This window comes from Aythya ferina (assembly GCF_964211825.1).
Source record: "Aythya ferina genome assembly, chromosome: 6".
Lineage (NCBI taxonomy): Eukaryota > Metazoa > Chordata > Aves > Anseriformes > Anatidae > Aythya > Aythya ferina.
In genome coordinates, this window is record NC_140303.1 from 23684966 (window position 1) to 23712916 (window position 27951).

Genomic DNA, 27951 nt, shown 5'->3' on the forward strand with positions numbered 1-27951 from the left:
ATTTTATTTTATTTTATTTTATTTTATTTTATTTTATTTTATTTTATTTTATTTTATTTTATCTAACTTGGGATAGAGGTATTATTTGTGTATTCTGTATCCCATCTAGAGGGGAAAATAGAAGGAGGATTCTGAAGAATTCTGATTTGTTCAAACTACCATGTCAAATCCTTAAACAGTTTGGTAAGGCTCCAAAACGAGGAATTCTGCAAAGTTCTTATGAGTACTTAAAATGGAAGAAGGGCATTATCAGAGAGAGGAAATGAGTCTGGGATAAAAGGAAGAGAAGGGAAAAAGTGATGGAAAGGTTAAAAGAAAAGGGAAAAATGTGATGGAAAAATATTTTTTTTTAAAGCTGGCATTTGCTATTTTCAAAGGGCAAAAAGTATTTTTGTTTTATGACAAATGAATGTAAAAATGTGCATGCCTTGTGGCCTAGAGGACAAAACAGTGGGATCAATGTTCTTTTTGTACTCTATGAAGCTCGAGATTAAAGTCCCCACTGATAAACTGTACATTCTTTAAAAGTGACCAGAAGCAAACAGTGTCTGTTTGCTGCTACTTTATTAGAAAGATACCACTGAGAATAGCTAAGAATACTATTTGATCTTAAACAGGTTGACCAAATTATTACAGTTGGCTCCAGTACATGAGATGCTTTCTGCAAATTATTGTTTCTGGTTATAAACCTTTATAATATCTCAGAATGAATTATGTATGTATTTCATGTTTTCTTTTCTTTTATCAGCCTTGATGTTCTCATTTCAAGTTTCACCCTAGCCTCCTAATAATGCAATATTGAGGCCATTCAGACACTAATTATGCCTCCATGGCTTTCTTGAAATGACTAAATCAGCATCAGTTCTATAATTATCATTAGCAAGTTTGTATCCGTGCCTCACATCACATGAAAAGCACAACTTTAAATGATTTATGAATATATGCATCTATAACATCGAATGTGCACTTTCTAACAGTGTATGTACAAGAGACACGGAGACACTTTAGACATGCATGTATGTACACCTGTATAGATGCTCTCATCTTATCTTCATTGCACTCCATTCTGTATTTTACACAAAACCAGCCTGATTGTATAAAAGCTAATACAATATCGCTTCCTTAGTAGGGAGATGTATGTATAAGATACCTCCCAATTATGTATATTTAAGCATCCTGACCATTTAAGTAGTACAGGACATAAGCAAGTGTTCATTAAGACAAGCTTTCAGACTTGATGATTTCCTAATTTTATTTATGTTTTATAAAAGCCCAGCAAGAATGACTGACAGGACAGAAAGAAGTATACAAATGCAATTCGTCTGTATTTTCATTGTTTCTCCCTTTGAATTATTGATGTTGCCAGTAGTCATTTGTCAAGAAAACAAATCAAGATACATATACTATAGTGTTGCACTTCTGTATGTTTGTAAACTGGTTGCTCTGCATCATGCTTATATTTTAAGCAGCATCAAAAAAAAAATAAAATATATATATATATATAAAATAGATTTCCCTAATTTTTAACAATAAAGACATGAAGAATAATGAACACCCAGCATAAATATAGTACAAAAAGAGAGCTTGTAGACATCTTTGTGTCAGTTATATCCCTTAGAATCATCTGCACACTTGGGAGCTGAGAAACAAAATGAAACAAAACAAAAAAAGTAGACATATGCAACACAACATCTTGTGAGGTGATACAGCACCGCAAATCTCAGTTTGGTCTCTGATAACAACCAATTTCTGCATTTCTCTCCTCCCTTTTCTCCTCCCTCCCGATACAGATTCTTTGTTTTGTATGAAAAGTTGTGCTGATCACTGGTATTTTATGACCTACATTATTACCCTCTAGGTAGCAGAATGATAGTGCCAAACTAATTATTGCATTGTCTAATTTTAAATCCAGGTCTAGCGAGATTAACAACTCGCACATTAATTCTGAGCATCAACAGTGCACCTAACACAATACAGTTTTAAATGAAAGAAGCCTGCTCTGAAAACTTTTATATACTTTTGTGTGGACCATCACCTAATATAAATCACTATAGTTCCATTGACTTCAATGGAATTATGTCAGTCTTCCTGACTGGGTGATTTGGCCTTTTTTATTCAGGAAATGTGTCTGGTTTGAGCCATGTGAGTGTCAGAGGGGAAAACACCAATTTCACTTATATATGTAAGATCTCATCTATGTAAGCCCTGAACATGTCTGTTGAACTCAATGGATTAATTCCAGATTTTCATCCCTGTAAATGAGATCAGAATTGCCTTGGAATGTGCTTTTGGTTCTTAGCACCCCCTCCCCCAACACAAACACTCAGTACAGAGAGGGATTTTTTTGTTCATCCTAATTAAGAAAAAGAGAGAGAAAAAGAGAGAGAGAAGGACATTCACAGTCATCAAAAGTGTGAACACTACTTTATGGATAGGTACAAAACCAGACTTGGCAATGTGTCCTTACTTGCTGTTTCACCCTGCTAATTTTTGTGAAGAAACTTATGTGCTGGAAAAACACAGAAGCTCCCTATATCTGAATATTGACATCAGTCAGACAAAATTGTATCCAAAATGCAGTTTCTAATTCTAAATAAATAAATAAATACTGGTTTCTTCTTACTGAAGAAAGAAACAGAACCTGAAGAAGTGCTGAACCATTATTTAGCCAGAACATTAAATATTGAAGTATGTAGTACTGTGGATATATAGTTTTATTTTGAATTGAAAAGCTTAGATTGAGTTGAAAAGATGCTTAGAAAAAAACTTCAGTCCTTTCAGTTGCATGGTAAGAAGAAACATCAATAACTTCCCCTGCACACCTCTTCAGTACAATAACTGGTAAAAAACATTTTGTATAAGCATTTAATGCAGAATCTTAGATTCCCAGAATCAGAACCTTAGATACCCAATATTGTGGTACTAACAGCATCCTCTGCATGGCTGCTGAAGGGCTATGTTGACCCCCATGATAATATTGTACAGTACTTTGACTCATCTTTAATTCTGATTAAGCTCTGCAATTTTATCAATTTAAGGTCAAGGTCTTGAATAAATTCTTGTGTGAGAACTATTAGCAGGTCTTTTAAAATTAAAAAGACCCATGTGTCTAATGGTCTTATGAGAATAGAATTACAAACGATGATCTTTAAAATAAATTGTAATTTTATTCTCTATTAAGAGAATTTATTGTATTGGTAATTTGCTATATCGTAACTACCACTGCCAGTTTAGTGAATTGTAGTGGAAGAAAAGAATGCAGCAGCTACTTATTACCGTATTTTTGTCCTTGCATTTGGTACTGTTGATGTGAAGTGTGGAGGAGCTTTCTACAGCACATTTAAGGTTTGTGATCTCTTTCTATGCAGTAAGATGACCTGCAAGTTGTCATGCCCTGGCCCTGATCCAGCAGAGCACTTAAGTGTGTGCTTAACTTTGAGCATTTGAGTTCCATTTACTTTAATGTGATTACTCATGTGCACAAAATTAAGCACATACTTAAGTGCCTTGTTGATTGCAGTCAACACTATGCATTTAGCAAATTTGAACTTTCTAAGGAAGTTAGAAGAAAAGTACAAGTTAGCAAGATTTATTTATTACATTACAGGCAGTGAGGAAGGATATTCTCATTGGTAGAACTAAACCCAACTGTATTAATTTACTTCATTAACTTATTTGTCTCCTAAGTGAGACAATATTTTTCTTGTTTTGGAAGAATGTCACATGTAGAAGTTGCTCCTATTATCTGAACAGAGATGTTTGAAGTCTGAATTGTTTTGTTTTGTTTTTAATTTTTCTTCTTAAAAAAAAAAAAAGTAAAGTAAGCAAAGTGTACTTGTCTGATACATTGCTACTTTTGCATGCTGGAAAGGTTCTTTATTTTGGATATTTGATTAATGCTCATAAACATGACATTCCTAAAGATAAATCCCTGGATAGAATGGATACAGATGTTTCACTAGCTTGATAAGCTTTAGATAATGAAAACGTTTAGAGATGACTGTCAAGATAGATTGGTAATGTTGTTTCATGACTTAAATGCACCCACATCAACACTAAAGACAATGTTTAAAGCAATAAGTCATACACATTGTCTTAATTTTACTGTAAAAGGAATTCTATTCTGCAAATATCAATACCATGGTGTACGAGTGTTACTTAGAGCAAGGCGTTTGTCTAAGACTAAAGGAACCTTTACTCATCCAAAAACAGACAAAAAAAAAAAAAAAAAAAAAAAAAAGTAAAAATCTACTCCTAAAACATCAGTAAATAAAGTCCTGTGGGTATTTTATCAGACATGCAGAATCTGTAGCATGTATTTTATAAGGCAAACTTTTTTTTTTTTTTTTTTTTTGTGCATGTGTGATTTTGAGTAATTTTAGTGTTCTGCTAAATATTTTTCTTTTCTTTGATTCCAAAGTTAATTACACTTGTCAAGTAAATGGGAGACCTTATAATGTGCATTGGAGATGGTATACAAGATATTTCTGAGAAGAACATATAGAGTGCTTCGGAAAAAAAATGACATTAGCTGTAATTCTGCAAGTATGTGATTATTTAATTTTCACCTTTTCACTTTCCAAAACAAAGTGTTGTTTTTTTTTTCTTTCTAGGGACTGAGTAAGTTGAGTCATTACATATTAAACATTAAGCAAAATACATTTTTGTTATTGGTAATCATTAATTGTAGGCTCTAACAGAGGGATGCTTTGAGTCGAGGCTTCATTATAAGAACATTTTTCCAGTTGCTTATAGCTTTGTCAAGCATAGACCACTGGGCAGCAATTTTCATGCCAAATATCTGCCTTGGGCTATTTTTTCAAAACTTTCAGCACATATGGTCAGCTGTTTCTCAGAGTGCACTGAGGGAAAATCTGTATTGCTTCTGTTAAGAAATTTTTGAAATATTTTGTTGACTACTTGCTTATAGTGGGACTCAAAGCTTGGGAAGGGAATATTCCTCCTACATCATCCTATGAAGGTCTTACTCAGTCTGGAGAAACCTGATCCTCTGCAAAATTGTTTGCATATTTCATTTACTAGCTTCTTCAAAGATTCTGTCTGCAGTGGATATATTCTTTCCCGGGGCTTGCAGATCTGAGCAGGATTTGCTCTCAGATTTCTCTTTTCAGTTGCCAGTGGTGCTAAATACAAAGAGAATAAAGGTGTCTATCAGATGTTCCTGGCCTTCTTCCTGCAAATCACCGGACAACATGGAATAAGAATCGGCTTGACTGGAATGCAGAAGAGGGAGACCATCAAGGAAGAGGAAAAAAAAAAGGAAAATGTGTTTGTGCACTGGAAAAATGCACAAGTCAAAGGTCATAAAATGTGGTTTAGGAGAAGGACTTGTGAGTGAGACTGGTACTAGATATGGGAGCAAACGGGAAGGATTGTGATTGAGATATGGAATGAGAGACCAAGACAAAGATAATATTTGTAAGGATTTAGAGACAAGAAAAAGAGAAATAATAGGTGTGCAACTGTCATTCCTGAGCCTTGGTAGCCCGTTGTCATGGTTCAATGTTTCTGCAGCCTGCTGGTCTTGAGTGGTCAGCTCACCTTCCTCTAATTTAACTGGGAATATGCTATTTCAAATGATTAAAACAACACATGAATATATCTGTTAAGGCAAATGGCAGGGATTAGTATGGTTCTTATCCAGTTAATAAATAACACAATGAAAAATAAAGGAAGGTGGTCAACAAAAACTCTAAAAATGTTCAACTCCTTCCTCTAGTTCTCCAGAAGGGACTTTCTGTATTAAAGTTTGCTTAAAAAAAAAAAAAAAAAAAAAAAAAAAAAAGAGAGAGAGAGAGAGAAAGAGAAATTGTTTAAAAAATGCACTTGCTACCAAAGTAAAAATATTAAGCACTCAAAATTCAAGAAATGCCAGAAGGTATAGGTCTTGTCAGATGTTTATATGACAAACATCTATATATTGTTGTGTTACACAGGGCACTTGCTAAATGAATATTTTTGTTGGATATTGTGAACAATTTGTCCTCTAGGACTAAAATGGAAAATTGAAGTGACTTTAGAGACCAATAGCTTTGTGATGCCAAAAGCATCAAATAACAAAACAACCAAAAATGACCAATAAAGGTTCTGGCTCAAAATCTCAGTGAAATCAAGGGGACTCAGTCCCCATTCCATGGACTTGGAAATGAATAAACAAGAGAACAAAAATATTGGAAATGCTATACTGCAAAACCCCAGAAACTAACCCCCAATAGTTACATCTTTTACAGTGTTTTTTTTGTTTGTTTGTTTGTTTGTTTGTTTTTGTTTTTGTTTTCTTAGATCAGCACAGCAAAAATGCAAGAAGTCACTATGGACATTGGCAGACAAAGGTGATCTACACAAATCTTTTAATTTCAGACACAGGCAGAAGTAATATTTAGTATGGCCTACAGTTTTTTTTTTGTTGGTTTTTTTTTTTTTGTTTGTTTGTTTTTGTGATATTAGTACCTGTTAGTACCTTAGCTGGCATGCTGTGTGCTGAAAGAGTCAAAGAAGAAATTACGTGTTCCTGGCTTAGTCTGTAACCTAGGACTTGGTCATGTTTGAAGCTCCAGTCAAACAGCGCAGGACAGCAGTATAATGGGGAGGAATTCATCCCTTGCAGCTGCCTGGGAATAACCTGGAAGCAATGTGTAACATTTTGTGGAAATTTATAATGCATTCTCTCTCTGTGTTTGACCATCGTCCCATTGTTTGCTATAGGGCTTTTTTAGGACATCAATTCAACAAGATGTTATTTGCCTATATGCAAGAAAGAGACAGCTCCTTCTAATCCACTTTTGCACATATTTTAAGGTCCATGCAGGTGTCATTGCTTCTTGGGATTCTCAGCTCCAGCAAGCTGAAGCAGCCATCATGCTCAAGCTGACACTCAAAAAGGCAGCAGTGTGATTCTTCTGGGGAACAGACTGAACCTCTAGCTAAAGAGAAAGGTTTCTGTGACTGACCAAACCAGAGAGATGAGGTAGCATTTCCCATCTGATGAGAGAGGCCTGTGAAGGTCTGTACTACCATGCGCATTCTGGAAATGTGTCAGGACATGGGATCTGGAGCCACTTCAGCTGCTCAGGGAGTTGAAATATCTGATTTGGGTTGCCTGACCTCTTGAAAATTTTGTACTCCTAACAAAAGATGATGATAGTTTGTTTATATGTTCACAAATGACTACACCTCCAATAAAAGAACACTTGTGGGTCATTTATTGCAGCTCATCCTGGCAGACAATTATAGCTACACTTGTCCCATGAGATGTCCAGCAGTGGCAGAATGAAGGGATTTCCCCACACAGATGGAGCAAAGCAGGTGGGAGACCCAGCCCTGACAGTCTGCACTGCCAGTGTATGAGGGGAGCACAGACCCTGTTGAACTTGGAAAGCTTACTCTCATATACAAACAAAATCCATGTACTTAATGTAAAGACTATTTCACAGAACACTGTTATTTACATTATAGCTCTTAAAAACCTTTACAAGATACACTATGTAGTAGCTACAATGCATGTATCGTGTCAGCATTGCTGGGAGAACTGATGTGGTAGCATTGTTAGATGCTGTTCTTTTTTTTTTTTTTTTTTCTTTTCTGGGATTTTTGGTTATTTTGTTTTGCTTTCACAATTCAAATTGTTTAAATGTTATTAATCTAGATTTGCTGAAAAGGTCTGCGAACCTTTCAAGGAGCCTGGTCTGAGTTTGGAGTTTGTAACAAAACCTGAAGCCAGGCAAGTTTCATGTGGTTTTGAATTTCATCGTGAACGTTTCACCTGGGTCTTGAAATAGGCTCAAAGTAACATTCCCAGTTTGAAAGTCTGTGAGAATTTCCCTTTCAAAAGGATAAGGACTGTTTGGTGGCATTTTAAACAAAGAGTGGAATTCATCCACGTACTGATGAGCTGAACAAGGCCTTCACTTCAGCCTAATTCAGAGCTCAAAATAAGGACTTAATGTGGTACGTCAGCCTTATGCTGACCTTCTGCATAGAGATGAATGTCAACCCATACAAACATATACTGCATGGCTATTGTTTCAACTCCGGCTATTTTAATGTGGCATGAGAAGCCTTAAGGGAAGAAAAATACAGGTATATAAAATGAAAATACTGAGGTTTAATGCAATACCAAGATTGATAAGTGTATTCTTCACTGGTGAGAAAATTTCAAAAGCACTGGTGCTCATCTAATAATTTTGACACTCTATGCCTTATGAGAGTTGCTGTTGTTTTCATACAACTACAAGTTGTGGAGCTCTGCAATTGTGTAAAAAACTCATCTTTAAATTGAGGAAAAAAGTATACAGTCATGGTTTGGGGGGAAAAATGGGAAAAGAAACCCTAATGTATAAAAGAGCAAAGACAAAAAGAATCATTTTTTATGTTTAATGGTCTGATTTTTAGCCTAATCTCATGACCTTGGGATCATGACTTCTTATTTTCAGTGCTGGCAACACTGGCAGAGGCAATATGCTGCTCTGCACATTTCAGCATCAGAGACTACAAAGTATATGTGTACTTTGGTCAAATGAGTGAACACCAGAAGCTACTGATGTGTTACCTGCATTTGGAACTGTTACTTCCTTGTGTTGATGCCAAAGCTGCCACTTAATAGCCACAAGCTGTTGCAGAAGGGAGGACAAGTGGCCAGCTGTACTGGTAACAGGTTGCTCCAGACCCAGGGCCCACTGCTTGCCCACTGTGAAGGGCAAGGGAAAGCCGTCTGAAGAGCACACTGCAGGCAGGGCCACGGTGTGTGGGTTCTTGTCTGCTGGCTGCTCTGGGAGGATGCCTCAAAGTGATTTCTATAGACTTCTGTTACTATCGTTATGTTGGTCAAAGCTGCACGTTCTGAACGTATCTCTATATATGCCAATACTCGGTTGAATTGTGTTTTCACATGTATTTTTTTTTTTTTTTGGGGGGGGGGGAGGACATAATGGGAAACAAAAGCAGTTTCAACAGTATAAACTGTACCACTCTAGAAGCATCTCCTTGCTTAAGGACACCTTGTCATTGCACTAGCAACACTTTCATCATGTAGCGACCCCAGTGATACCCCATGTGAGCCAGAAACATCTTCAGTATCCTCAATAATCAGGAGTTTTTCTAACCATGTTGCTATGTCCTTTCCTTTCCTTTCCTTTCCAATCCCTAGGCACAGATTTGTCACCTGGAGAGCCCTGGTCTCCCAGAAGAGTCTTCAGCTATTGAAAATCATTTTGACTTGACTGAATAGCTTCATGGACCACATCAATCAGGGCTTCCTGCGCAGTTTTCCTCTTATGTTACCTGGTAGAATAAGGAGCGGCTGAGACAGCTCACAGCAGCTTCTACTGGCAACTACTGAGCTTTCTTTAGGCCTACTGTATTACTTTCAAGAAAACCAGCCTGTTGACCAGCCCATTCCCATTCCTCCAGGTGCTAATCCCCTGCAACTGGTCTCCTTTGCCTCCTCCACAACACATACTCCTAGCACGTCTTCCTAAGAAAACGTAATACAGCTCTTCCACATCCAGGATGGATAGACACCCTTCCCAGGCATCCTTAATGCCTCAGCAGGACCAAGAGGAGAGGCAGTGAGGGTCTAGGAGAACTGCATCCCAGAGCCCACCTGCTGCACCCAGACAGCATGGCACGGCCCCTCGTTAGATGAAGCCCTGAAAGCTGCTTGTGGTGCAAAGCCAGGAATGTGGTGAGCCTCTCGTGCAGCCCTCGGCCCCTTTCCGACCGATGCAGTCGCGGCCGTGTGTAGGAGCGTGGGGTGCCCTGGCCGGGCAGGGTGCCCCCATGTAGTGGGCCCAGCGGCGGGCCTCGGCGGGGTGAGCCGTAGAAGACCCGTTTGCCAGAGAGCACAGCCGGTGTGTGAGAGGGAGGGCCCAATTCGTGCTGCCTGGCCACTTCACGCCTTCCCTGCCGGCACGACGAGGCTGGGGAGCCCCGTCCAAGAGCCCCCCGGGGAATTCCTCTCAGGCGAGGGGAGTCCCCGGCAGCTGCGGGCCGGGGCGGCTTCCCCCGCCGAGCCGTAGCCGGAGCTGGGGCCGGGGCCGCGCGGGCAGAGGGAGGTGTGGCTGCCGGGGCCCCTCAGCCATTGCCGGCTACCGGGAACGTCTCGCCGCGGCCGCTCGCCGCCGAGCCCCCGCGGGCAGCCGCCGGATCTCCCGGGGAAAGGCGCGGGGGCAGCGCGAGCCCGCGCGGCGCTGGCCGCCGCCCCAGCCGGGACCAGCCCGCCGGCGCCGGGGCACCTCGCCCCGGCCATTTTCCTCGGGAGGGAGGCGGTGGCGGCCGGCGACACCCGGCTCCGCGGCGCAGAGGCCGGGCGGCGGGGCGGGGGGGGAGCCGCGCAGGCCGGGCCGGGCTCCCCCCCGGCTCCGGCCCCGGCCCGAGGCGGCCGCGGCGGAGCGGGGCGGGCGGGCGACCTCCGCCGCCGGCTCCCTGCCCGCCTGCCCCGCGGCCGCGGGCCGCCGCTAGGCCCCGGCCCTCCTCCGGGCCGCCGAGCGCCGCCGCGCCCGGAGGGAGCCCCGCCGCGAGCCGGCAGCCGGCAGCCCCCGTCCCGCCGCCGCGGGGAGCGGGAGCGAGGCGGCGGCGCGGCCGTCCCGCAGCCCCCCGCGGGAAGCGGCGGCCCCGGCGCGCAGGACCGCGGAGCGCCCCCGCCCCCCGCGCCGCTCCCCCTTTGAAAACTGATCTTTGGCTCTTCGCGTGAAAGTGATTTGAATTTGGCTCGGCGGCGCTCTGCGCAGGCGTCCAGCTGCTGGCATGCTGGCTCCTTGCAAAGCAGCTGTTTTGGGTTTGAAATTCCAACATGGCAGAGGCTGCAGTCAGTCTTCCCTTCAAAAACTTGGAATGATTTCAAATCATAGGCACCTTCACTTAACCCGAGCCCCCATTCATCAGCAAACACATCGGATCGATGCTACTCTAACCTATCGGGTGCTCGTACCAAATCTCCAGGTAAGAGGATCTCTCTTTCCCTCTCTCTCTCTCTCTCTCTCCCTCTTTTTTTTTTTTTTTTTTTTTTTTTTTTCCTTCGGTGTTCCTACCACCGGTTTAAATTTTATTTAATCTCAAAGCTCTCTGAGACAGCCGTGTATTTTTTAAGCGCCCGCTCGTGCCCGAAGTATTTTGTCTAATTCGCGGTCGTTTTTTGATGTTAAATACTCCGCTCTGCTTTCCTAATCGTAGTCTGGAAAGTCCAGCTATACAATCGCAGTGCATGGTTTTTCCTCCTTGATCATTGCCAACAATAGTAGGCAGATTAAGAGTTGGCGATCGCAAGCTCCCTCCCCACCTCCTCCTCCTAATTGGATTTATTTTCAAGTTGCATTAAAAATAATAAACTGCCGGGAACGCGGGGCTGGACTTTGAGACAAGTAACTTCGGAGCAAATAAGTGCAAATAAGAAGCTCGCAAAACAAAAGTTGGGTTTAAATTGCTGTGTCTCGGCTGGGGGGGCACGGATATGTCAGAGGAGCTGTTGCAGTAAAATGTAAGCACATCATCTTGGAGGGGGTACAGCGTGGTGGGCGTATTGTTGGCTCGGAAGGGAGAGAAAGATGTATAATTTAATGGTATATACAATCCACTGATCCTATTACTATCCTCCCTGGAGCTCTTGTTAGTTTCAATGGGAGTGAGTGAAATTGACATGGACTTGCATTCCTGGTCATGTGCTTTTTTTCCCCCTTTCTTTCTTCTCTTGTGATCTGAGATCCCCTTTTTGTTGATGTTGCTTTCCCACTTAATTATATGCATGTAGGTTAAATGAATACCTGACGAAAGGGCCCACGTTTCAAGGCAGTGACATTTGATAGCTGAGAGGAAAAGTGGCTTTAATGAAAAGCAACCTTTGGAATTCCTGCTTGTGAAAAATCCAATTCAGCTTTTTGTGCTGCCAGCAAGAAATGATCAGTAGCACCAGTGTTTATGGTATGTCTGTTTTGGGATCTACTTCCTTTGCATCTAAATAGCAAAGACAAATTTAAATGGCATGATAACGCACTGAGGACTCTGCATGCAAATATTTTGTAATAAATACCTAATGTTTAGTAGTATATTTTCACTCGTGTATATATAAGCATTTTTTTCTCTTGCTATCATTTGTTTATCATTTCTGCTTTGATTATAGCATTAGTTTTGTCTATTGTATTGATCTCAGTTGTAAAACCTAAAGTTGCATGTTACTCACAGTGCACTGTATACACCACTGAACTCCAATGGTATGTAAATTAGTAAAACTCGGTGACTGGAGAAGGGGCAATTGCGTAGCTATGAATATATGCACCTATATGTCTACATAGTCATGCATACATGCCTGAAATGCATTTTTTCCTTTTGCAAACTAATTATTGTTGTTATTATTTTTGATTATTTACTCGAACTCTGGCTGCTTTTCCCTCTTTTACTTTCAGCGTAATCATCTGCTAGAGGTTTTAACTGATGTGGGGTGGGGGGAATGTTTTGCATGTAAACAAACAAACCCAGTGTTGTGGCTGACTGTTTAATACTGTTTAATAAGTGGTATTTCATGCTCAGTTTACAAGTGTCTGGTTCCCACTGCTCTGTTCTGAACGTGTAGCAGAATGAAATAATCAGGTGCTGAAACTGGCTTCATTTTAACGGTCACTCTCCAGCCCCCCACGCCGCCCCCTCCTCCAAAAAAGTCAGATAAAATGGAGCATGGGGAATTTCAATAGGTCTCCTAGTGGTGCAGGAGATGCACCTCTAGGTATGCAATTAAGACTAAAGAACTAACAACAGAAGCGACTATTAGTCTGTTTTGTGCAACCAAAAAGGGGGTACGTCCACTTTTAATAGCGTGTGGTAGCAACAAATAAGGATGGGGAGAGACCCTAGGAGAGAGAGAGAGAGTGTGTGTGTGTGTGTGTGTGTGTGGTTTGGGATAAGGGGAGGTCTGGCTTGTGTGGCTGATGATCTCTCGTAATAACATATCTGAATGCAAGAAAGAGATTGAGAGAGCAGTTGCACAATGTACACTATTTTGGTGTTGTAGGTGACTATATTGCTAAACATATCCTGGGTGCTATACGATGGGAATGATCTGATTGCATTTTGCATTTAGAACTTGTTGACTTTGAAGCGATCAATAAGGCGACTGTTTATTTTAGATGCACATAATTTGCCCTGAGAAATGTTTTAAGGAGGAGAGCGAGCGAGCGAGAGCGGAACATTTTTTTTTTTTTTTTCTTCCTAGAGCTGTTGGAGCGAATGTGATTGCCAGATGGGAGATTTCCCTCTGTGATGTTAAAGCTGTAATATATATTCAGAGCAGATTGGACTGCTGCTTGTGATGAGGAGGATATTACATTTATAAATTTTAAATCGGGAATCGGACAGTATGCTGAGAGCTGAAATTGGATGGTGTGGACGGTTTGGACTGTTAAATGTGATTCCCAGATAATAATAATAATTACAGTAGCGGTAATATATATACGTGTAATAAACATGGTAGTATCAGGCAGCGGTATATATACTATGGCACTTAAGTATATATTGCCAGATATGGTTTCTCCTCGCTTCCCTCCGCATTCCCTAAAATGTTAGGGGTTGGAGGTGGTGGGGAGGGGGGTTCAAAGCCCACTCTTTAGAGAAATCAGACGTAACGGGGCTCTTTTCTGAGGAAAAGTTTCGCTGCAATTCTTGCTGGGGATGCACCTCTGCCTGAGTTTTTGTTTTGCCCGTGTATGTGGCCTGACAGTGCCACAATCCTGAAGGGCTGGAAAGTGGGAACTAGTCACACTCCAGCAGCTCTGCTGTTGCAAATTAAAAGTGTGTTGTGGTCAGGAAATGAAAGCTACAATGTCTCTTTTGAACAAGTCGTTTATCAAGAGAAACATCTATCAAGCAATGACTTGTCACATTGATCCTCTAAAAGTTAGGTCTGAAGTGGAAGCTGCTTTGATGTTTTTGATCCCAAATTTATAAAATTGAAAAAGCTGGAGAGAGTAGGACCGATTTGCACTTAAAAATGACTCCGCTCAGGGCGTGACAAAATCATCAAGTATCTGTGATACAGAGCTGGTAAACCAAGGAGGTATCGGATCTTCCACCTAATTTTTATTTTCATGTTGAAACTTTACCTTTGCCATGCATGCATCTGTGTTCGTAGTTTTAAAGATCCTTTCTGTATGCTTGTGCGTTATTTCATCAGGGGTATTTTCTTGCTCAGGAATACATCTGTTGCTTTCAAATTGAGCCTTTTTCCATAGTTGTTTTTGTGATGGTATTTATAGTGTTCAGTCTGAGGAGGCAATCTCAGATACCTTTTTTTTTTTTTCCTCTCATCTCAGTCTTGTTTCTCCTCCTGTATTTTTAATGTCGATTTCACCTCTCCTCCTCATGAAGCAAACTTTTGTTTACTGCCAAAGTAATGTTTATTGCAAATGAGGGTACGTTTGGAGACATCTGTTTGCACAGCTTAAAACATGTTATGAGTCCTGCTAAGTGTGTCTTCTCCTCCTCATCCTCTTTTTGTTTCCATTTTTGACATGTGAACCATACTTTCTTTCTCAAGAGAAGCAGAGTTTTTCAAATTGTATATAAAGCGAGGTTTCAGGACAGAAAAGACCAAAACAAAGTCTAACCTGATCTTTTCCCTCGTCTGTGTTTATTTTCAGTCATTATAATTGTTTAGTGACTTTTTAGAAAAGTTTTTCATTTTGCATGAAGTTTGTGTTTGGATTATCAGGGATTCCCTCCAACTGAATGAAAGAGAGGGGTTTGGTTTGTGTGTGTGTGTTTTCCCTTTTTTTTTTTTTTTTTTTTTTTTTTTTTTCCGCTAAGGTATGAGGGAAGTCTTCCTTAAAGCAGGATGCTTTGACTTCTTTTCTTCAGTGTCACAAATGAGACTAATACTTATGGATACTTGATAGAGACCCATTTGCAAATAGGCAACAAACAGCAGCGTGGTGGGAGTTTTGGTGAGTGTAATACTTGCTAATTAATCATGTTTGAAATGAAGGAATCATAGCGTGGTAATAAAGGCTCATTGTTGTTTGATGTTTGTAACAGGATGTGACTCCTACATGAATCTGGCGGGATTGGGGTTTTTGTTGTTATTTCCCCCTTCATAATAAGATACTTGCTGTTCACAGTCAAATTGTTTTTTATTTATTGGAACATCTGTGAAAACACGTGTATCTGCTCTCTTATTCCAGCAGCATTTTAGAAAATATGAAGATTGTATTGTTATTGATCTCTTCATCATACAGTTCACAAGAACAAATGACAGTCTGATGTCATTAACTGTTCTTTTATCCTTAAAACTTTTTTTTTTTTTTTGTTTAAGTGGAATTTTTTCCTCATTATAAAGAGCCTACTACTCATTTTCTTATGACTGATGAAATAGCTCTTCATGAACTTTTGTGCCCTTCTTGCTTACACATCACAGTAAGGGACAGTAATAAAACGTGTATTTCAGAATAGTTTGTATACTAGTCCTTTGAAGTGTAAAAATGTTTGGATGCTGGTTTTGTTTCTTTTTTTTTTTAACATTGCTCTTTATCAGATATGTCATCTTTAGGCTTTACTGTTCATCTTTTAATTAATAATAGTGCTGTATGTGATGGAGAGAGACGTGATAATCTGTTTCAGACTGCAAAGCTTTAGGTTCAAATTTTAATTGATTAATCGAGGCTATTTTATACTGCACGAATAAGGTTTATAATCTGCTTTTGTTTAGATGGTCTCCTCCTTTTTTAAAATATAAATTCTAGAGGAAAATGATTTTGTACGCTTCCCGTCAATATGTTTGTTCAATGAATGCATACAAGAAGCATTGAACGTAATGACTGATCTTCCTGTAGTCTTAATCATCAATTAATAGGCTTATCTGCTTGTTAGGAGTGGGTTTAATGGTACAGAATCTGCATAAGATCTCTGTATATGAAACATTTGTATGTTGTTTATAATAGACTGAGTTTTGATCTAGCATTCCCAGATCTAATAATAGAAATATTTGGCTCTTTGCCCCGAATCAATATATCCCTTAAGAGAACAAACTTCACATAATACTTTCATAAAGTGCCAGATGTATTGATATCGAGTTGATAAATTTAATTACTGGGGTTTTACATTGATTCATTGATCTTATGATTGGAGGAAATTGTTCTGCAGACATTTATGAAATATTGAAAAATATAGCATGTCAATAAAGCTTGATTAATTGATCAATCAGCACTTTTCCCCCCTCTTAAGTCATTGATAACAAAAGGCATAAAATAAGTATAGAAATAATTTGGGATAAATAAAATAAAGAAATTCTTATTTGCTATTAGCAGAACATATGAGAGGCAAAACACTGTGCTTGTGGAAAAAAAAAAAGTTCAACTTTGAAGTGGAATTGTGCATATTGGGCTCAATCCTTAGCTGGTATAAAATGGGTTAGCTTTAAAGAGCTGCAGAGATTTACAGTTCCCAGAATCTGTCCCACGGTGGCTTTGTGTGTGTGTGTGTTTTTTTTAGGTTTGTTTTTTTTAGTACTGTTCTTTGGTTTATTGGAAGCTGTTTAAAATCAGATATTATGGCTACCAAAATATATGGAATTTTAGATAAGCATCTGATCCAAAATGAACAGTATAGCTATAAAAGTAATTTGAACAGCTGTAAATTCAGGATTGCGTATCCCTGATATTGTTGCAGAGTATTAAACTCTTGCTGCTAGAGATGCTATCCTCTAAGTGAAAACTTATCTTCCTTATGGGAAAGACCACTTCGGGGAACTCTAGGCTGGGAAAGGGCCTGGAGTTTTTTTGTTGCTAAAATAATAATAAAAAATTCCAATAAATAGAATTAGATATAAGGATATTTTCCAGGTGAAAAACCTTACCGGAGCATTTGGCTCCATTTCTACAAGGCATGTGACCTTTTCACCCTATGTCAATGATATTTTTATAGAGTGTGTGAGAAATGCAAGCATGAAAAAATCCTTAGAATCATTCTATTTTTATTTAAAAAAATAATAAATAAAGAAAATAAAAGATCTCTGAATCTCAGCAGCATATACATCTCCTTTACTGAAACTGCTTTCCTTTAAAGGACGATAGCTAATAGAGAAGAACAGAGAAAATCCACTTGCAATATGTTACCATAGGTTCGACAAATACAATCTTATCCTTCAAGGAGCAGAGAGTCCTAGGCTGTAATGGAGGTCAAAGGAAATCTAAGGCTTTCAGTCCTTTAATAATTGTACCTGCCACCCCCCTGATCAGCATGTTAAAGAGGGTACGTGTATATGTATTATGTTTCTCTGAAGATAATTTGTATTTGCAGCAACCTTGTAAATACGAGTGGACTTCACTGCTATTGCTTCTAAATACCTGTTGATGTTGGTCTAGCTGTGTGACAAGCAAGGGTAAAATCGAAAGAGAAATAGTTGGTCAGTCTTGGTTACCCGAGTCTTGAGAAACCGGGAGGGAGATGGGGCTTTGACAGGTCAGTGGGAGAAGGGGAAGGATCCGAGGAGGTGTAATCTGCAGAGAGCACCGCTGATTAGAGCACGCAGAGTCATCTGCTGTGATGAAAATGTGGAGCTCATGCTTCTCGTTTGCTGAGTTATATTGCTATGAGGTATCGACACACACAGTATGGTAATAACAATATTGTATGTCTGCTCCTACCGTGTTGGTAACGCTACCTGTCAAACATATCATAATACCGAACTACCTGTTTAATCATGTAAGCAACACTCCTTGGTACAATGGCTATTGTATCTGTACAATGGAAAGAATAGCTTCATGTTATTATATTTAAATAATGGAATAAAACTTTTTGTTCTTTAAACTGTTTTTCTGCATTTGAAAAAAAAAAAGTTTAATCTGTCTCACTTATAATTAAAAATAATGCATCTACAGATGATTGTTATGTCACTTGGTGCTTTTTTTATTTTTTATAATATGCTATTAAGTGTGTAGTCATATGTGCCATGAAACACTGAAATAGCAATTACTAGTCATATTATTTAGCTGTTATTGAGGAAATAGTTTTTCTGTTCTTTTAAAGTATAGAACAGCTATTGCTAGTATATTTAGTTAAATTTCAGGTATCTTGAAAGTCATGTGGAGAAAAGTGCGGACATTACTTTGATCCGTTAGCAAACTTTGGTGATGCAAGTCCATTTTTTCTCCACATTTGGAAATTGTGTATTGCTTGGACTTTTGTTATCCATTTTTAACGCTTTCCTATTATACTTTTAATGTGACATGCACTCTGTTAAAGCAAAGGGTTTGTTTTCTGTATTATTTATGATTATTTGTGTGGCTTTTTTTTTGTGTGTGTGCATGTGTCATGCTGGTTATAGTTTGGTAATGGTAAATTGGTTTCAGTAATCTGTATTTTATTTGGAATAAGAGCATACTGTGGTCCAACTTCATGATCTAAGATAGCTGTCTCACATCTAATTAAGCATGGTCTGAATGAATGATTCTCTGGTATGGGTCATAATTAAACTTTTTGTTTCTCATCTTCAGTTTCATAAAATACTTAAGGGGCACATGAATGCTTGCTTGTGTAACTCCTGCTAATCTGAATGGAAATTGAAAATGAATATTGAGAGGAGATGTGAGAAGGGGCTGGAACTGGTGGATTACAGAGGTTTGTGGCAGTAATGTGTCTTCATGTTCTCATTCAAGTCCCCCATCCCCCTCCCCCCAATTTATTTAGAGCAACTGCTATTTGATTTGCCTTTTAATATGTTGCAAATAACATCCCTATTTTCCTCTGAGAGGTTTTTCCTCCTTCTGTCTCCTCTGTTCTATCATGCAAGCAAGTCATTAATAAAAAGCATTTATATAGTGAGCTTGAATTATCACTTAATAAAACTATGAGAACTATGCTGCTGCAGAGATATTCCTATACAGCACAACAGATGTTACAGTGTGTGTGTTTCTTCTGGAGACATGGTGAGGGGAAGAGCCTACAATTACTTTATGTTACTGAGTGACAGCAGAGGGTGGATGGGAAGGATAAAGTTATATGCAGAAATGATGAATTCCTGACAATAGTATCAATATTGACATTTTAAATATTATGAACTGATAGCCCTGCTATGCAAGCTTCTGTGATAGCTGTGCTTTTAGATGAAAAGTAGCTATTTATATACCTTACAGCTCAGCGTGGTCACGTTGAAAGTAGGAACATACTCATCATAGATTCTGAGAAAGCACAGGTTAACGTCCCCTGTCTTCTTTAGACCTATCTGATTACTTTAGCCTCCTGTGTTGACACAGAAAGAAACAGCTAGATTCTGTGCTGGAAGAATAAAGTTTGCCAGCACTGACTGATATAAGGTATCCCATTGTGATACCTAAACCAAAATTTAAAAAATCAAGCATCCTTTTCAAGTAAAACTTGAGAAACACAGAAAGGAACAGCAAAGATGTATCTGAACACACTTGAAGGTGCACCATTTACTTTCAAAAGAGATTTCTCCCATCACTCATGGATAGCTCCACCATGAAGAGCGATATCAAAAGATCTCAGAAAAGTAACTATTCTTTTATGTCTTTGGGAACTCAGATGCTTACAAGATTGTTTCTGAGAAGGAAAAGAATTGATCCTATTTTCAGCCCCTTGTTGTTGGCATTTGTGGACCACATCACTATATACAGTACTGTAGAAATACATTCTTGGTAAATGAATACAATTCTGTTTCCTTTTGCAGCTCTAAAAGTATAGTTCAGTGCTGTTGCATGCAAAGTCTGTTTGGACCATATATTTTTTATGAATCTCTTCCTTCAATCTCTATGAAATTGTTTTATTTAAAATACATAAGTTTAATGAAGAGCTTTAAACTTACTTTGCAAGTAATATATATGATTAAATAGAGGAATTCAAAATGAAAATAATGGTGTTTTTTTTTGTTTTGTTTTGTTTTTATGAAAGAAGATAGGGTTAAACTCACCTGTGACAATAGGTGAACTGCATATCACCATGCAGTCAGAAAGCTGCTGGGTTTAAGCTAGCAAAACTCAATTATTTTTAATATGGAAGGAGCGTGTAAATTTGCTAGCTATTTAGCTGAATGTACACTTAATTTGCAAAATCTTTTTTTTGTGGTTCCTATTGTTAGATCTGCAGCTTTATATTAATACATACGTATGCTAGTGCTGTATTGAACGTACCATAAATATCAGGCAGGTACTCTATTTTAAAGATTTTAAAGTAATTTTTCATGTCTTTATAGAATTTCTAATAATTCTTTACTTCTTACTTTCTGCCTTTGATAAAAGCTGAAATAAATATATTTTGGAAACCACTCATGCTGCAATTAACCTTTTATAGTAATTGATTTTCATTTTGTTCTTTGACTTTCATTTCATTTAATTTCACACTCTTGTCCCATGCAGGAATTCTTTATTCTACAACACTGGTTTGTTTTTCTGCTTTCAGTTTACAAACTTTAGTGTTAACATTAATTTTGCTGATGCCATAGTATTCGTACTGAGAAATGTTATCTCTTTTCCAGATTAATATTAGTGTTAGTAGAGAGCTGGAGCTGAAACTCAGTAAATGCCATGTAACGAGCAGCAAGAAGTACTTCTTGTTATTTGGCCCCTAGCATTTGTCAACACGACAGACATATCAAAGGCACACCTTAACATGCAGTGACTGTCTTTGTTGAGACATAGATAGTTAAGAAGTTGGAGAAGCTTTTTTATTTTTTTTAAATTAGATGTAGGTAAATGATATCTGATTTGTGCTTGTAGAGACTGAATACCCAGCACCTTAATAAATGACATTTTAGAATTTTTCGTTAGCTAAAAATGTTCAAGGAGTTGCAATGTGATATTTCTTCCATCACTGAGCACATTATCCACATGGTACAGAATAATGGACACACTGACACCAGTAGTAGTGACTGGAGTAGCGATTTTCACCACTGATTAGGGAGAGGTGTTTTGTTATTTCTGGAGTAGGCAAATAGCACACAACTATTTATTTTTCTCTAAGGTGTCAGCTGTTTAGAGATAGTGGAAGTCCTTGCCATCCATTACCAGCTAGTACTTTTTAGCTAAAGTTACCATTCCTTCCTGCTTGGGAGCTGCCAGAACAGCTGCAGCTTGAGCTTGAAGGCTCTGAGTGTCTGAGATAACATCACGAAGAGTGTTGCATCTCAGCAAGTGCAGTTCAGGCTGCCACTTCTGGTGCTCTGCTATCAGAGGCACTGAGTCCCTGCAATCTGAATGGACTTTGAATATGCAGGCTCGCAACAAATCTTAGATGAGGTGAGGTGGGTTATAGGGAATTTTCCCCAGAAAATGACAGGCGTTAGCAGTATTTGTACTTACTAAATGGCACGATCTCTCTCTTTTGAGGTATCAAGGGTGTGTAATAGAGTAAATAGGGCTTTTGATTTTTCTTGGTGGTTGTAAGAACACATTTTGAATGTGTCAGGACAAAAATATGAGTAAAAGTGTAACAAACGACTCATTTACGATTTTGGGTGGGGGAAACTTTAAACGTAGTTTGTTAATATGTAAATGTTCCAGCGGGCAAAATGCAGAGTAGATGCTGCTGCTCTAATTGCAAAACCTCCCTTCGCTACCTTCTCCCTCCTCCTGATCCTCTTCTCCCTTCCCCCACCCCCCATGGCTTTTTTAAACAATTATGGGCATTGTGCTCCTTAATGGCGCATGGTTACTGTAAAGATAGATGTCCTCAAATAATGAGTTTCTAATAATAATCAGAGTGAGTTAGATTAAACTGGTTTTGTATAGAAATCTTACAGTGTGAAAAAGTACACCTAAAATCCTGAGATATATTTACAGGAGCTAAGCCTATTTACAGAGTAGTAACCCAATTTTTGCACATGTGTGGGGAGGGAAGAGTAGGGGAGATGTTTATAAGTGCCTACAGTTTTGTCCACCTGCTTTAAAAACTTCAGAATAAGATTTATTTTTTTAGTGCAAAATTCTGTTTTACTTTCTAACAATAAAATGTGTTTTAAAATCACAACATAGTAGTTAGCTGTTGTGTTTACACTAGAAAGGTTGTATCCCTTCAAATGGCTTCTAGCTGTGCTCTTCTTTCTCGCAGTTGCTTCCCGTGCCCTGCCACATATTTTATTTTATTTTATTTTATTTTATTTTATTTTATTTTATTTTATTTTATTTTATTTTATTTTATTTTATTTTATTTTATTTTATTTTATTTTAATGTTTTTCCTGCGAAGCTTATTACATTAGATTTGTTGCTTTCTTCCTCATTCAGAAGTTCTGAAGGGAAGTAAATGGGCGTGCTATGTACAGTAGCAGATAATCATTACTTTAAGTAGTTGTCACTATGTTGGCTAAGAGAAATATTTTTCCTACCAGGTGTCAGATCAGCAAGGCTGCACAATAAGCAGGGCAAAATAGTTTAACTTAAGGTTTAGAATATAGTTTAACTTAAATTAAATTAAAATTTAATTTAAAATTTTTAAAATTATTTTTAAATTAAATTTAAAAATAGTTTAACTTAAGGTTTAAATGGCATACATATGCCATTTAAATGGAAACAAACCCCCAAATCTCCCACATACCTTTTGGGGTTTGGCGAACAAAAGCTCACTTGTACACTCCAAATTCCCCAGGGCCTCAATTTGCAATACCATTATTTAAGCCTGGCCTGTACCAAGCCATTGCAGGGAAATAGGCGCTCTGCTCCCTGGTTTTTCAAAGCCATCCTGTGCCCCCTCCTTGCCCACTCAGGCCCCATTCCCAGCCTCTGCCGAGTCCTGCTCCCGTGAGATGCTTTTGTGTTTGAAATACAGCAAATGTGGGAATGCTGCACTTCAGTGACAGGGAGAGGTGCCATTCCTCCCTGCCCATGCACCAAACTCCATCGCCTGGCTAAGATCAGGGCTATAATCACTTTAATATCTGTTGTGTCCTCTACCAGGTGACCTGCAGTCTTTCACTGTAAAGATAAGAGACTCTGATATAATAAGTTATTTCTTCTCCAAGTCCGATCTAGTCGAAAATACTAACCATAAGCTGTGTAGAAACTTGGACCCGCTTAATATGTTCCTGGAGTGCTCTCTGAGTATCTGTTGGTGGGTACTGACACCCAGCGCTGAACTGCCGTAGCCCAATGCAGCGCTGAGTGCTGCAGCTGTATGTGTTCTCCTGCCGATAAAATGGTAGTCTGGTTTGTCATTAAGAAGCTTGTCTTTTGAAATAGCACTTGAGGTGCCGTTCTGAGCTTCAGAGTGTGTACCTGTTAGTGGGAAGAGCTAAGAAAGAGATGAGCTGCCTTCCCGAATGTGGGCGGAAGGATGGTGAGTAATACCTGCCTTGGCATGGCATCTGCCAGGAGCTCACTGGGTTTTTTTGCTGCTCTAGTTTTGAAAGGTATAAGGTAGTCTGATGAGCAGAGGGGAAAAAACAAAAGGGAAAAATACTTCCAAGCAAATCATTACAGCATATCTCAATGACTGTGCTCCACACTTAGATTTAATTAGAAGACAACTGCACTGGAAAACCAGTCATTTTAGTCATAGTTAACGACTGGTTCTCTCCTACCCCCAATCACAACCGATTATATGCTGCGTTGTATAATGTAATTTCCACAAGAAAATTAAGTACGAATAGGCACGATAGTATTGTGTAGTTGCAATAATGAGGTTTTCATTAATGATGTTAATTTATCACTTAACTATCCTTTTAGAGGTGAAAATAACTATTTTCCTTGTGTTTTCTTTTTACTCTGTATGCCAACCACTTTCCAATTGGCGTATTTTGTGCATATTTTAAGCAAAAGACTGTGACTGGGTAGCTATTAATGTGTTCCTTACATGGCAAAGAGAAACACTGGATATCCATGTTTCTTACAGGATAACCACTTTCTGGAGGAATCTCTTTTATGTTCTAATATAATTTACCAGTGTACGGTTTCAAAAGTGTCATGGGTAGTTCAACGCTAGATTCTAGACAAGCAAGTTTGTTTCCTAGTTAGCCGTAATACGACTTACTTGGTGTCAGTAATAAGATAATAAGGATAAAAATCATGCATGGCTTGAGGGGGGGAAAAAAAGCCATGCATTTAAGTTTGTGCACCAAATTCCACTTGGTGATGTGCTCGTTGGGCTATCAAAGTGCCTTGTGGGCTTTATTTCAACTACCGTGTGATTGATTTCGTATATTAGAGCTTTTTACCAACTGCCAAAGAAAAATTTTACCCTGTTTTTATCCTGAGATGTTTTTGTCTTTAAAAAGATCCACACTTTATTACTACACAGGTGGGTGGTAAGAAAATTTATCATTGTTATTTTTTGGGTGTGGCTGTATTAAGAGTCTGGATAACCTGAATCTGAACTGATGTTGGGTAGATTTTTTTTTATTTTTTTTATTTTAATTCCAAAGCCCAACTGTGGAATTGATGTATCATCTTAAAATTTCAAATCTATATTTCATGCAGTGTGCCAAAGCACCCATGAGCTCATTAAGAAAAGACTTTTTCAATTGTATCTTGTGTTTATGCATGTATTTATACTTGACAGGAATCCTTTAGAGGTTTGGTTTGCTGTATTAATACTTAGAGTGTCTTGGAGCACATAAAATATACTTTAAAAAGTGAAAGGAGAAAGCATTGCTTACAGATGTAGTTCCAGTAGCTTCCTCTGTATTTTGGTACCTGCGGGCAAGTCCCTCGGCCAGACACCCAGCCTCTAGAGGACAGGCCTTGGCCAGACCCCAACCTGCATAGCCCGCTGCAGAAAGTCCTAATGCTGGCACCTACAGCTGGCACCTACAGACAGCATCCTGTTTGTGCTGCACAATAAGATCTCTGCGTGTGTTTCTCATTATTGCTTCAGTTTTGTTGTACAAAATGGATTTCTTTTTTTTTTTTTTTCTTTTCCTTTTTTAATCTTGGGGAGGGCTTTTTTGTATTTATGTTGTTTGGCAGAGGTGGTGGTTTTTCTCACCAGCAATGGTCTTTATGAATGTGGAGACTCAAATCCTCTGTGGTATGATTGTGTCGTCTATTTACAGTTACTCCTTCACCTGGTAGAAATCTTCTTTAGGTATATGCACTGTTCTTTGCTGTAGTGAAGACTACAGAAGCCAGCCCACAATATTGTAGACTTGCAAAATTAGGTACTAAAATTTATTGTGTATTAAAATCTAGATAATACATTATTTAGGTGATACTAAGCCCAGTTTAAACTACTCCAGTTGCCTAGGTTCAGTTCCATGACTGTTTTTGTCTTGCAAAATGCCATATGACATTTTTTTGTTTTCCTATGGACCATTGTTACAAGTGCTGATATTTATGTGAAGTCAGACTTGTTCTCCAGTTCAACTGTTTGACCAGGATTACACCCACGATTGGAAATCAGAGGGCTTCCAATAATTCAAATAACTCTGATGGTCTGGTTTAATGTTTCATTAGATGTGTTGAAGTGCAACAAAAGAGCAAGTATTCTTGGATTTGGTGCCATAAAGTAAGACACCCCCTACATCCTGATCCACAGTTTAGCTTTGGTCTAAAAATGTGAATATTTGTGTTTAGGGAAAAAATTATATGTAAGAAATTTTTGTTGCATTAAACAAGTCATTAAACAAGTATACAAACTTTCCTAAAAGTGTACTGGTTTACCTTGGACACTTTCTGCTAGAAGATTTTGAAGTATTACTTTGGCAGTTTAAATTGAAGTTTAGTTGGAGCATGTACATTTCAGAAGGAGAAAAGTATCTCTTGCTGATGGCTGCATTAAGTCCTCCATGCAGTCGTACATATAGGCCTGTTGCTCTGGGCAAACTTGCTTCTTGAATGAGTGCAGCATTTTAGCTACACATTTATGGTTGAGCCTTGAAGCTTAACTGCATTACTGAGGTTCTGCATTTCTGTAAAACACATGGAAAAAATGAGAAAGAATCCAGCAAAAGTTATGGGAATTGGCTTTGTTTATTTTGTCGGTCACATCTTGTAACTGGGAGATTGGTGCTCAATTCCCACTTAGCTTTCCAACTTTTTATTTAAAAGTAACTAGAAAAAAAAAAAAAAAAAAGCTGTTTGCTTTATGAAGTGTGTGGTGTCTGCCTTACAGGTAACACTGGATCAAATTTGTTGCGGGAGTTGGCCACTTAGCAGTGAGTGGTTTGGAAGGTGTATTTAGTGTGTTCCTAGGTTGATGCAACCCCACATGGAAAATTTTCTGTTGCCTTAAAATGTCAGTTTTTGTCAGTCTTATGTACTGACACAGTTTATGGACATGCAGGGGAGAAAAATTCCCAAGATGAAGCATGCTCTGCAGAAGCACTAGGTCATATTTTTTATGTCTTGATTATCCGTGGCTAAAGCATAGTTGATTTCCTCGTGAAATAATGGTGGCATTGTTTTGCAATTTGTCAAATCTGCTTTTCCCCATGGGCTTGGGACAGTCACTTGCGTGTCACTTCAGACCTTGTATACACCCAGGTTGCAAGGTTCCTTCACTTGGTGCTGCCTGGTCGGGCAGGGCAGGAGGGGCCCTACTGTACAGCAGGAAGCGCAGCACCTGGAGGGCTGCATGGCCAAACCTTTACAGACCTCATCCCTGTAGGCTTAGGGGTCTGCTTAGGATAAGCTTTAGCTGTCATGGAAAAGGGGTGGAAATATAGTTAGGGTATCTGGTCAGTCTTAAATAACCAAGTTTTTTGATGCCAGAGTGGTTTACAGTCAGAGACTGTCCCTGCTGATCTGCCTGGGAGAGAGCAATCTTTTTTCCCCTAACTGCCAGTAGAAGACTGATCTCATGCAAGCATTTATTTCCCTTATTGTTGTCCTCCAAAAAACAGTATCGCAAGCCCTGTCAAATGAGTGGCTTTTACAGCTTGCTCTGGAAGCCAAGAAATTCAGGCTATGTTGAATGGAGTGGGGGAAGCCAGTCCCAGAGCCAGAAGCATCCCCTCAGGTTGCTGGCAGGGCGATGCTGCAGAGCCTCTGCCCGTCTTCTGCGGCAGAGCCAAACAGGCTCTCAGGTGGATCGAAAGAGCAGGGACAAGAGAATATTCCATGAAGGTACTGATAGAGTTTATAGGAATTTAAGTAGTTATATGGGGAGAATGATTCAAAGTGAATTTTGCTGGGAAGTGTGAAGCACTGAACACCTCAAATGTAAGCTGGATGAATGGTCTTCAGTTTTGCTGCTGGAAGGTCTGCCCATGTTGTGCCTTTGGTCTGAATGTAGAAAGGTGTGAATTTTGTCCTTGTGGAACATTGTAGCTCTGAAACATCGGAGAGGGGAGAAAAATAGCAAAGGATTTTTTTTTTTTTTTTTTCTCTCCTGAACAAATGAAAGCAAGAGCAAAGCCTTGAAGATCATTTTAGAATTCAGGCTCCAAATTTCTCTTTAAACCATTCTTAATAGAAACAGTAAGTTATAAATCATCTAAGCAATTACCTGAACACTGAAGGAGTGGGGCCCAGCCTGGGCTTCAGCCCCAGATGTTTCTGGACTACAATAATGGCCCAGCCCAGATATTTACAGCTTAATTTCTGTTCATGTGCACTTGTCCATAAATGGTTCCTTTTCCATTTCCAGTTCAACAACCGAACCACTTATAGTAGAGAGTGATTTAAACTTGAATGATGGCAAAATGTGAATAGAGACAATTTACCTCTGGAAACTTTAAAGTCCACATTTCCAATATTTAAAATGCAAGTTAACTCTTGAACAGGGCATGAATTGATCAATAAGTGCCCCCTTTTAAATGTCATATTCTTTATAAGATGAAAAATTAAAAATCTGATTTAAAACAATTTTTTATTTTTATTTTTTTTTCTTAGCTTTTTGCAGTTCAGAGCAAAGCCGTTTTTTTTTTTTTTTTACCTCCCTTTAACACTACGCCACCTAGCACTACTTGCGTGGCGAGCCAGTGTACATAGCCTCCCTCCTCTCCCCATTCCTGTCCTCCCTGCTCCTCCCAACCAGCCCCATTACTTGAAACTAAACAAATTGAAAAT

At 39.0% G+C, this 27951-nt stretch overlaps 1 protein-coding gene across 13 annotated transcripts in view; it reads left to right on the plus strand.

The window, feature by feature from the left end:
• Positions 1–27951, plus strand: part of FIGN (fidgetin, microtubule severing factor) — a 385491-nt gene that overhangs the window by 273262 nt on the left and 84278 nt on the right. For 3 of the 13 annotated variants that reach the window (XM_084524065.1, XM_084524053.1, XM_084524064.1), the window contains exons 1-2: positions 10367–10959; positions 11765–11934. The exons of 5 other annotated variants lie outside the window; for them this stretch is intronic. Coding sequence is in view for 1 of the 8 variants with exons in the window: in XM_084524064.1 (XP_084380190.1) it covers positions 11910–11934 (25 nt within the window). In the remaining 7 variants the exon portion in view is untranslated. Of the gene's footprint in view, positions 1–10366; positions 10960–11764; positions 11935–13661; positions 14060–14859; positions 14946–18491; positions 18616–27951 lie in introns of those variants that run through there. 5 more of the 13 variants (XM_084524062.1, XM_084524055.1, XM_084524061.1 and 2 more) reach the window with 4 other exon arrangements.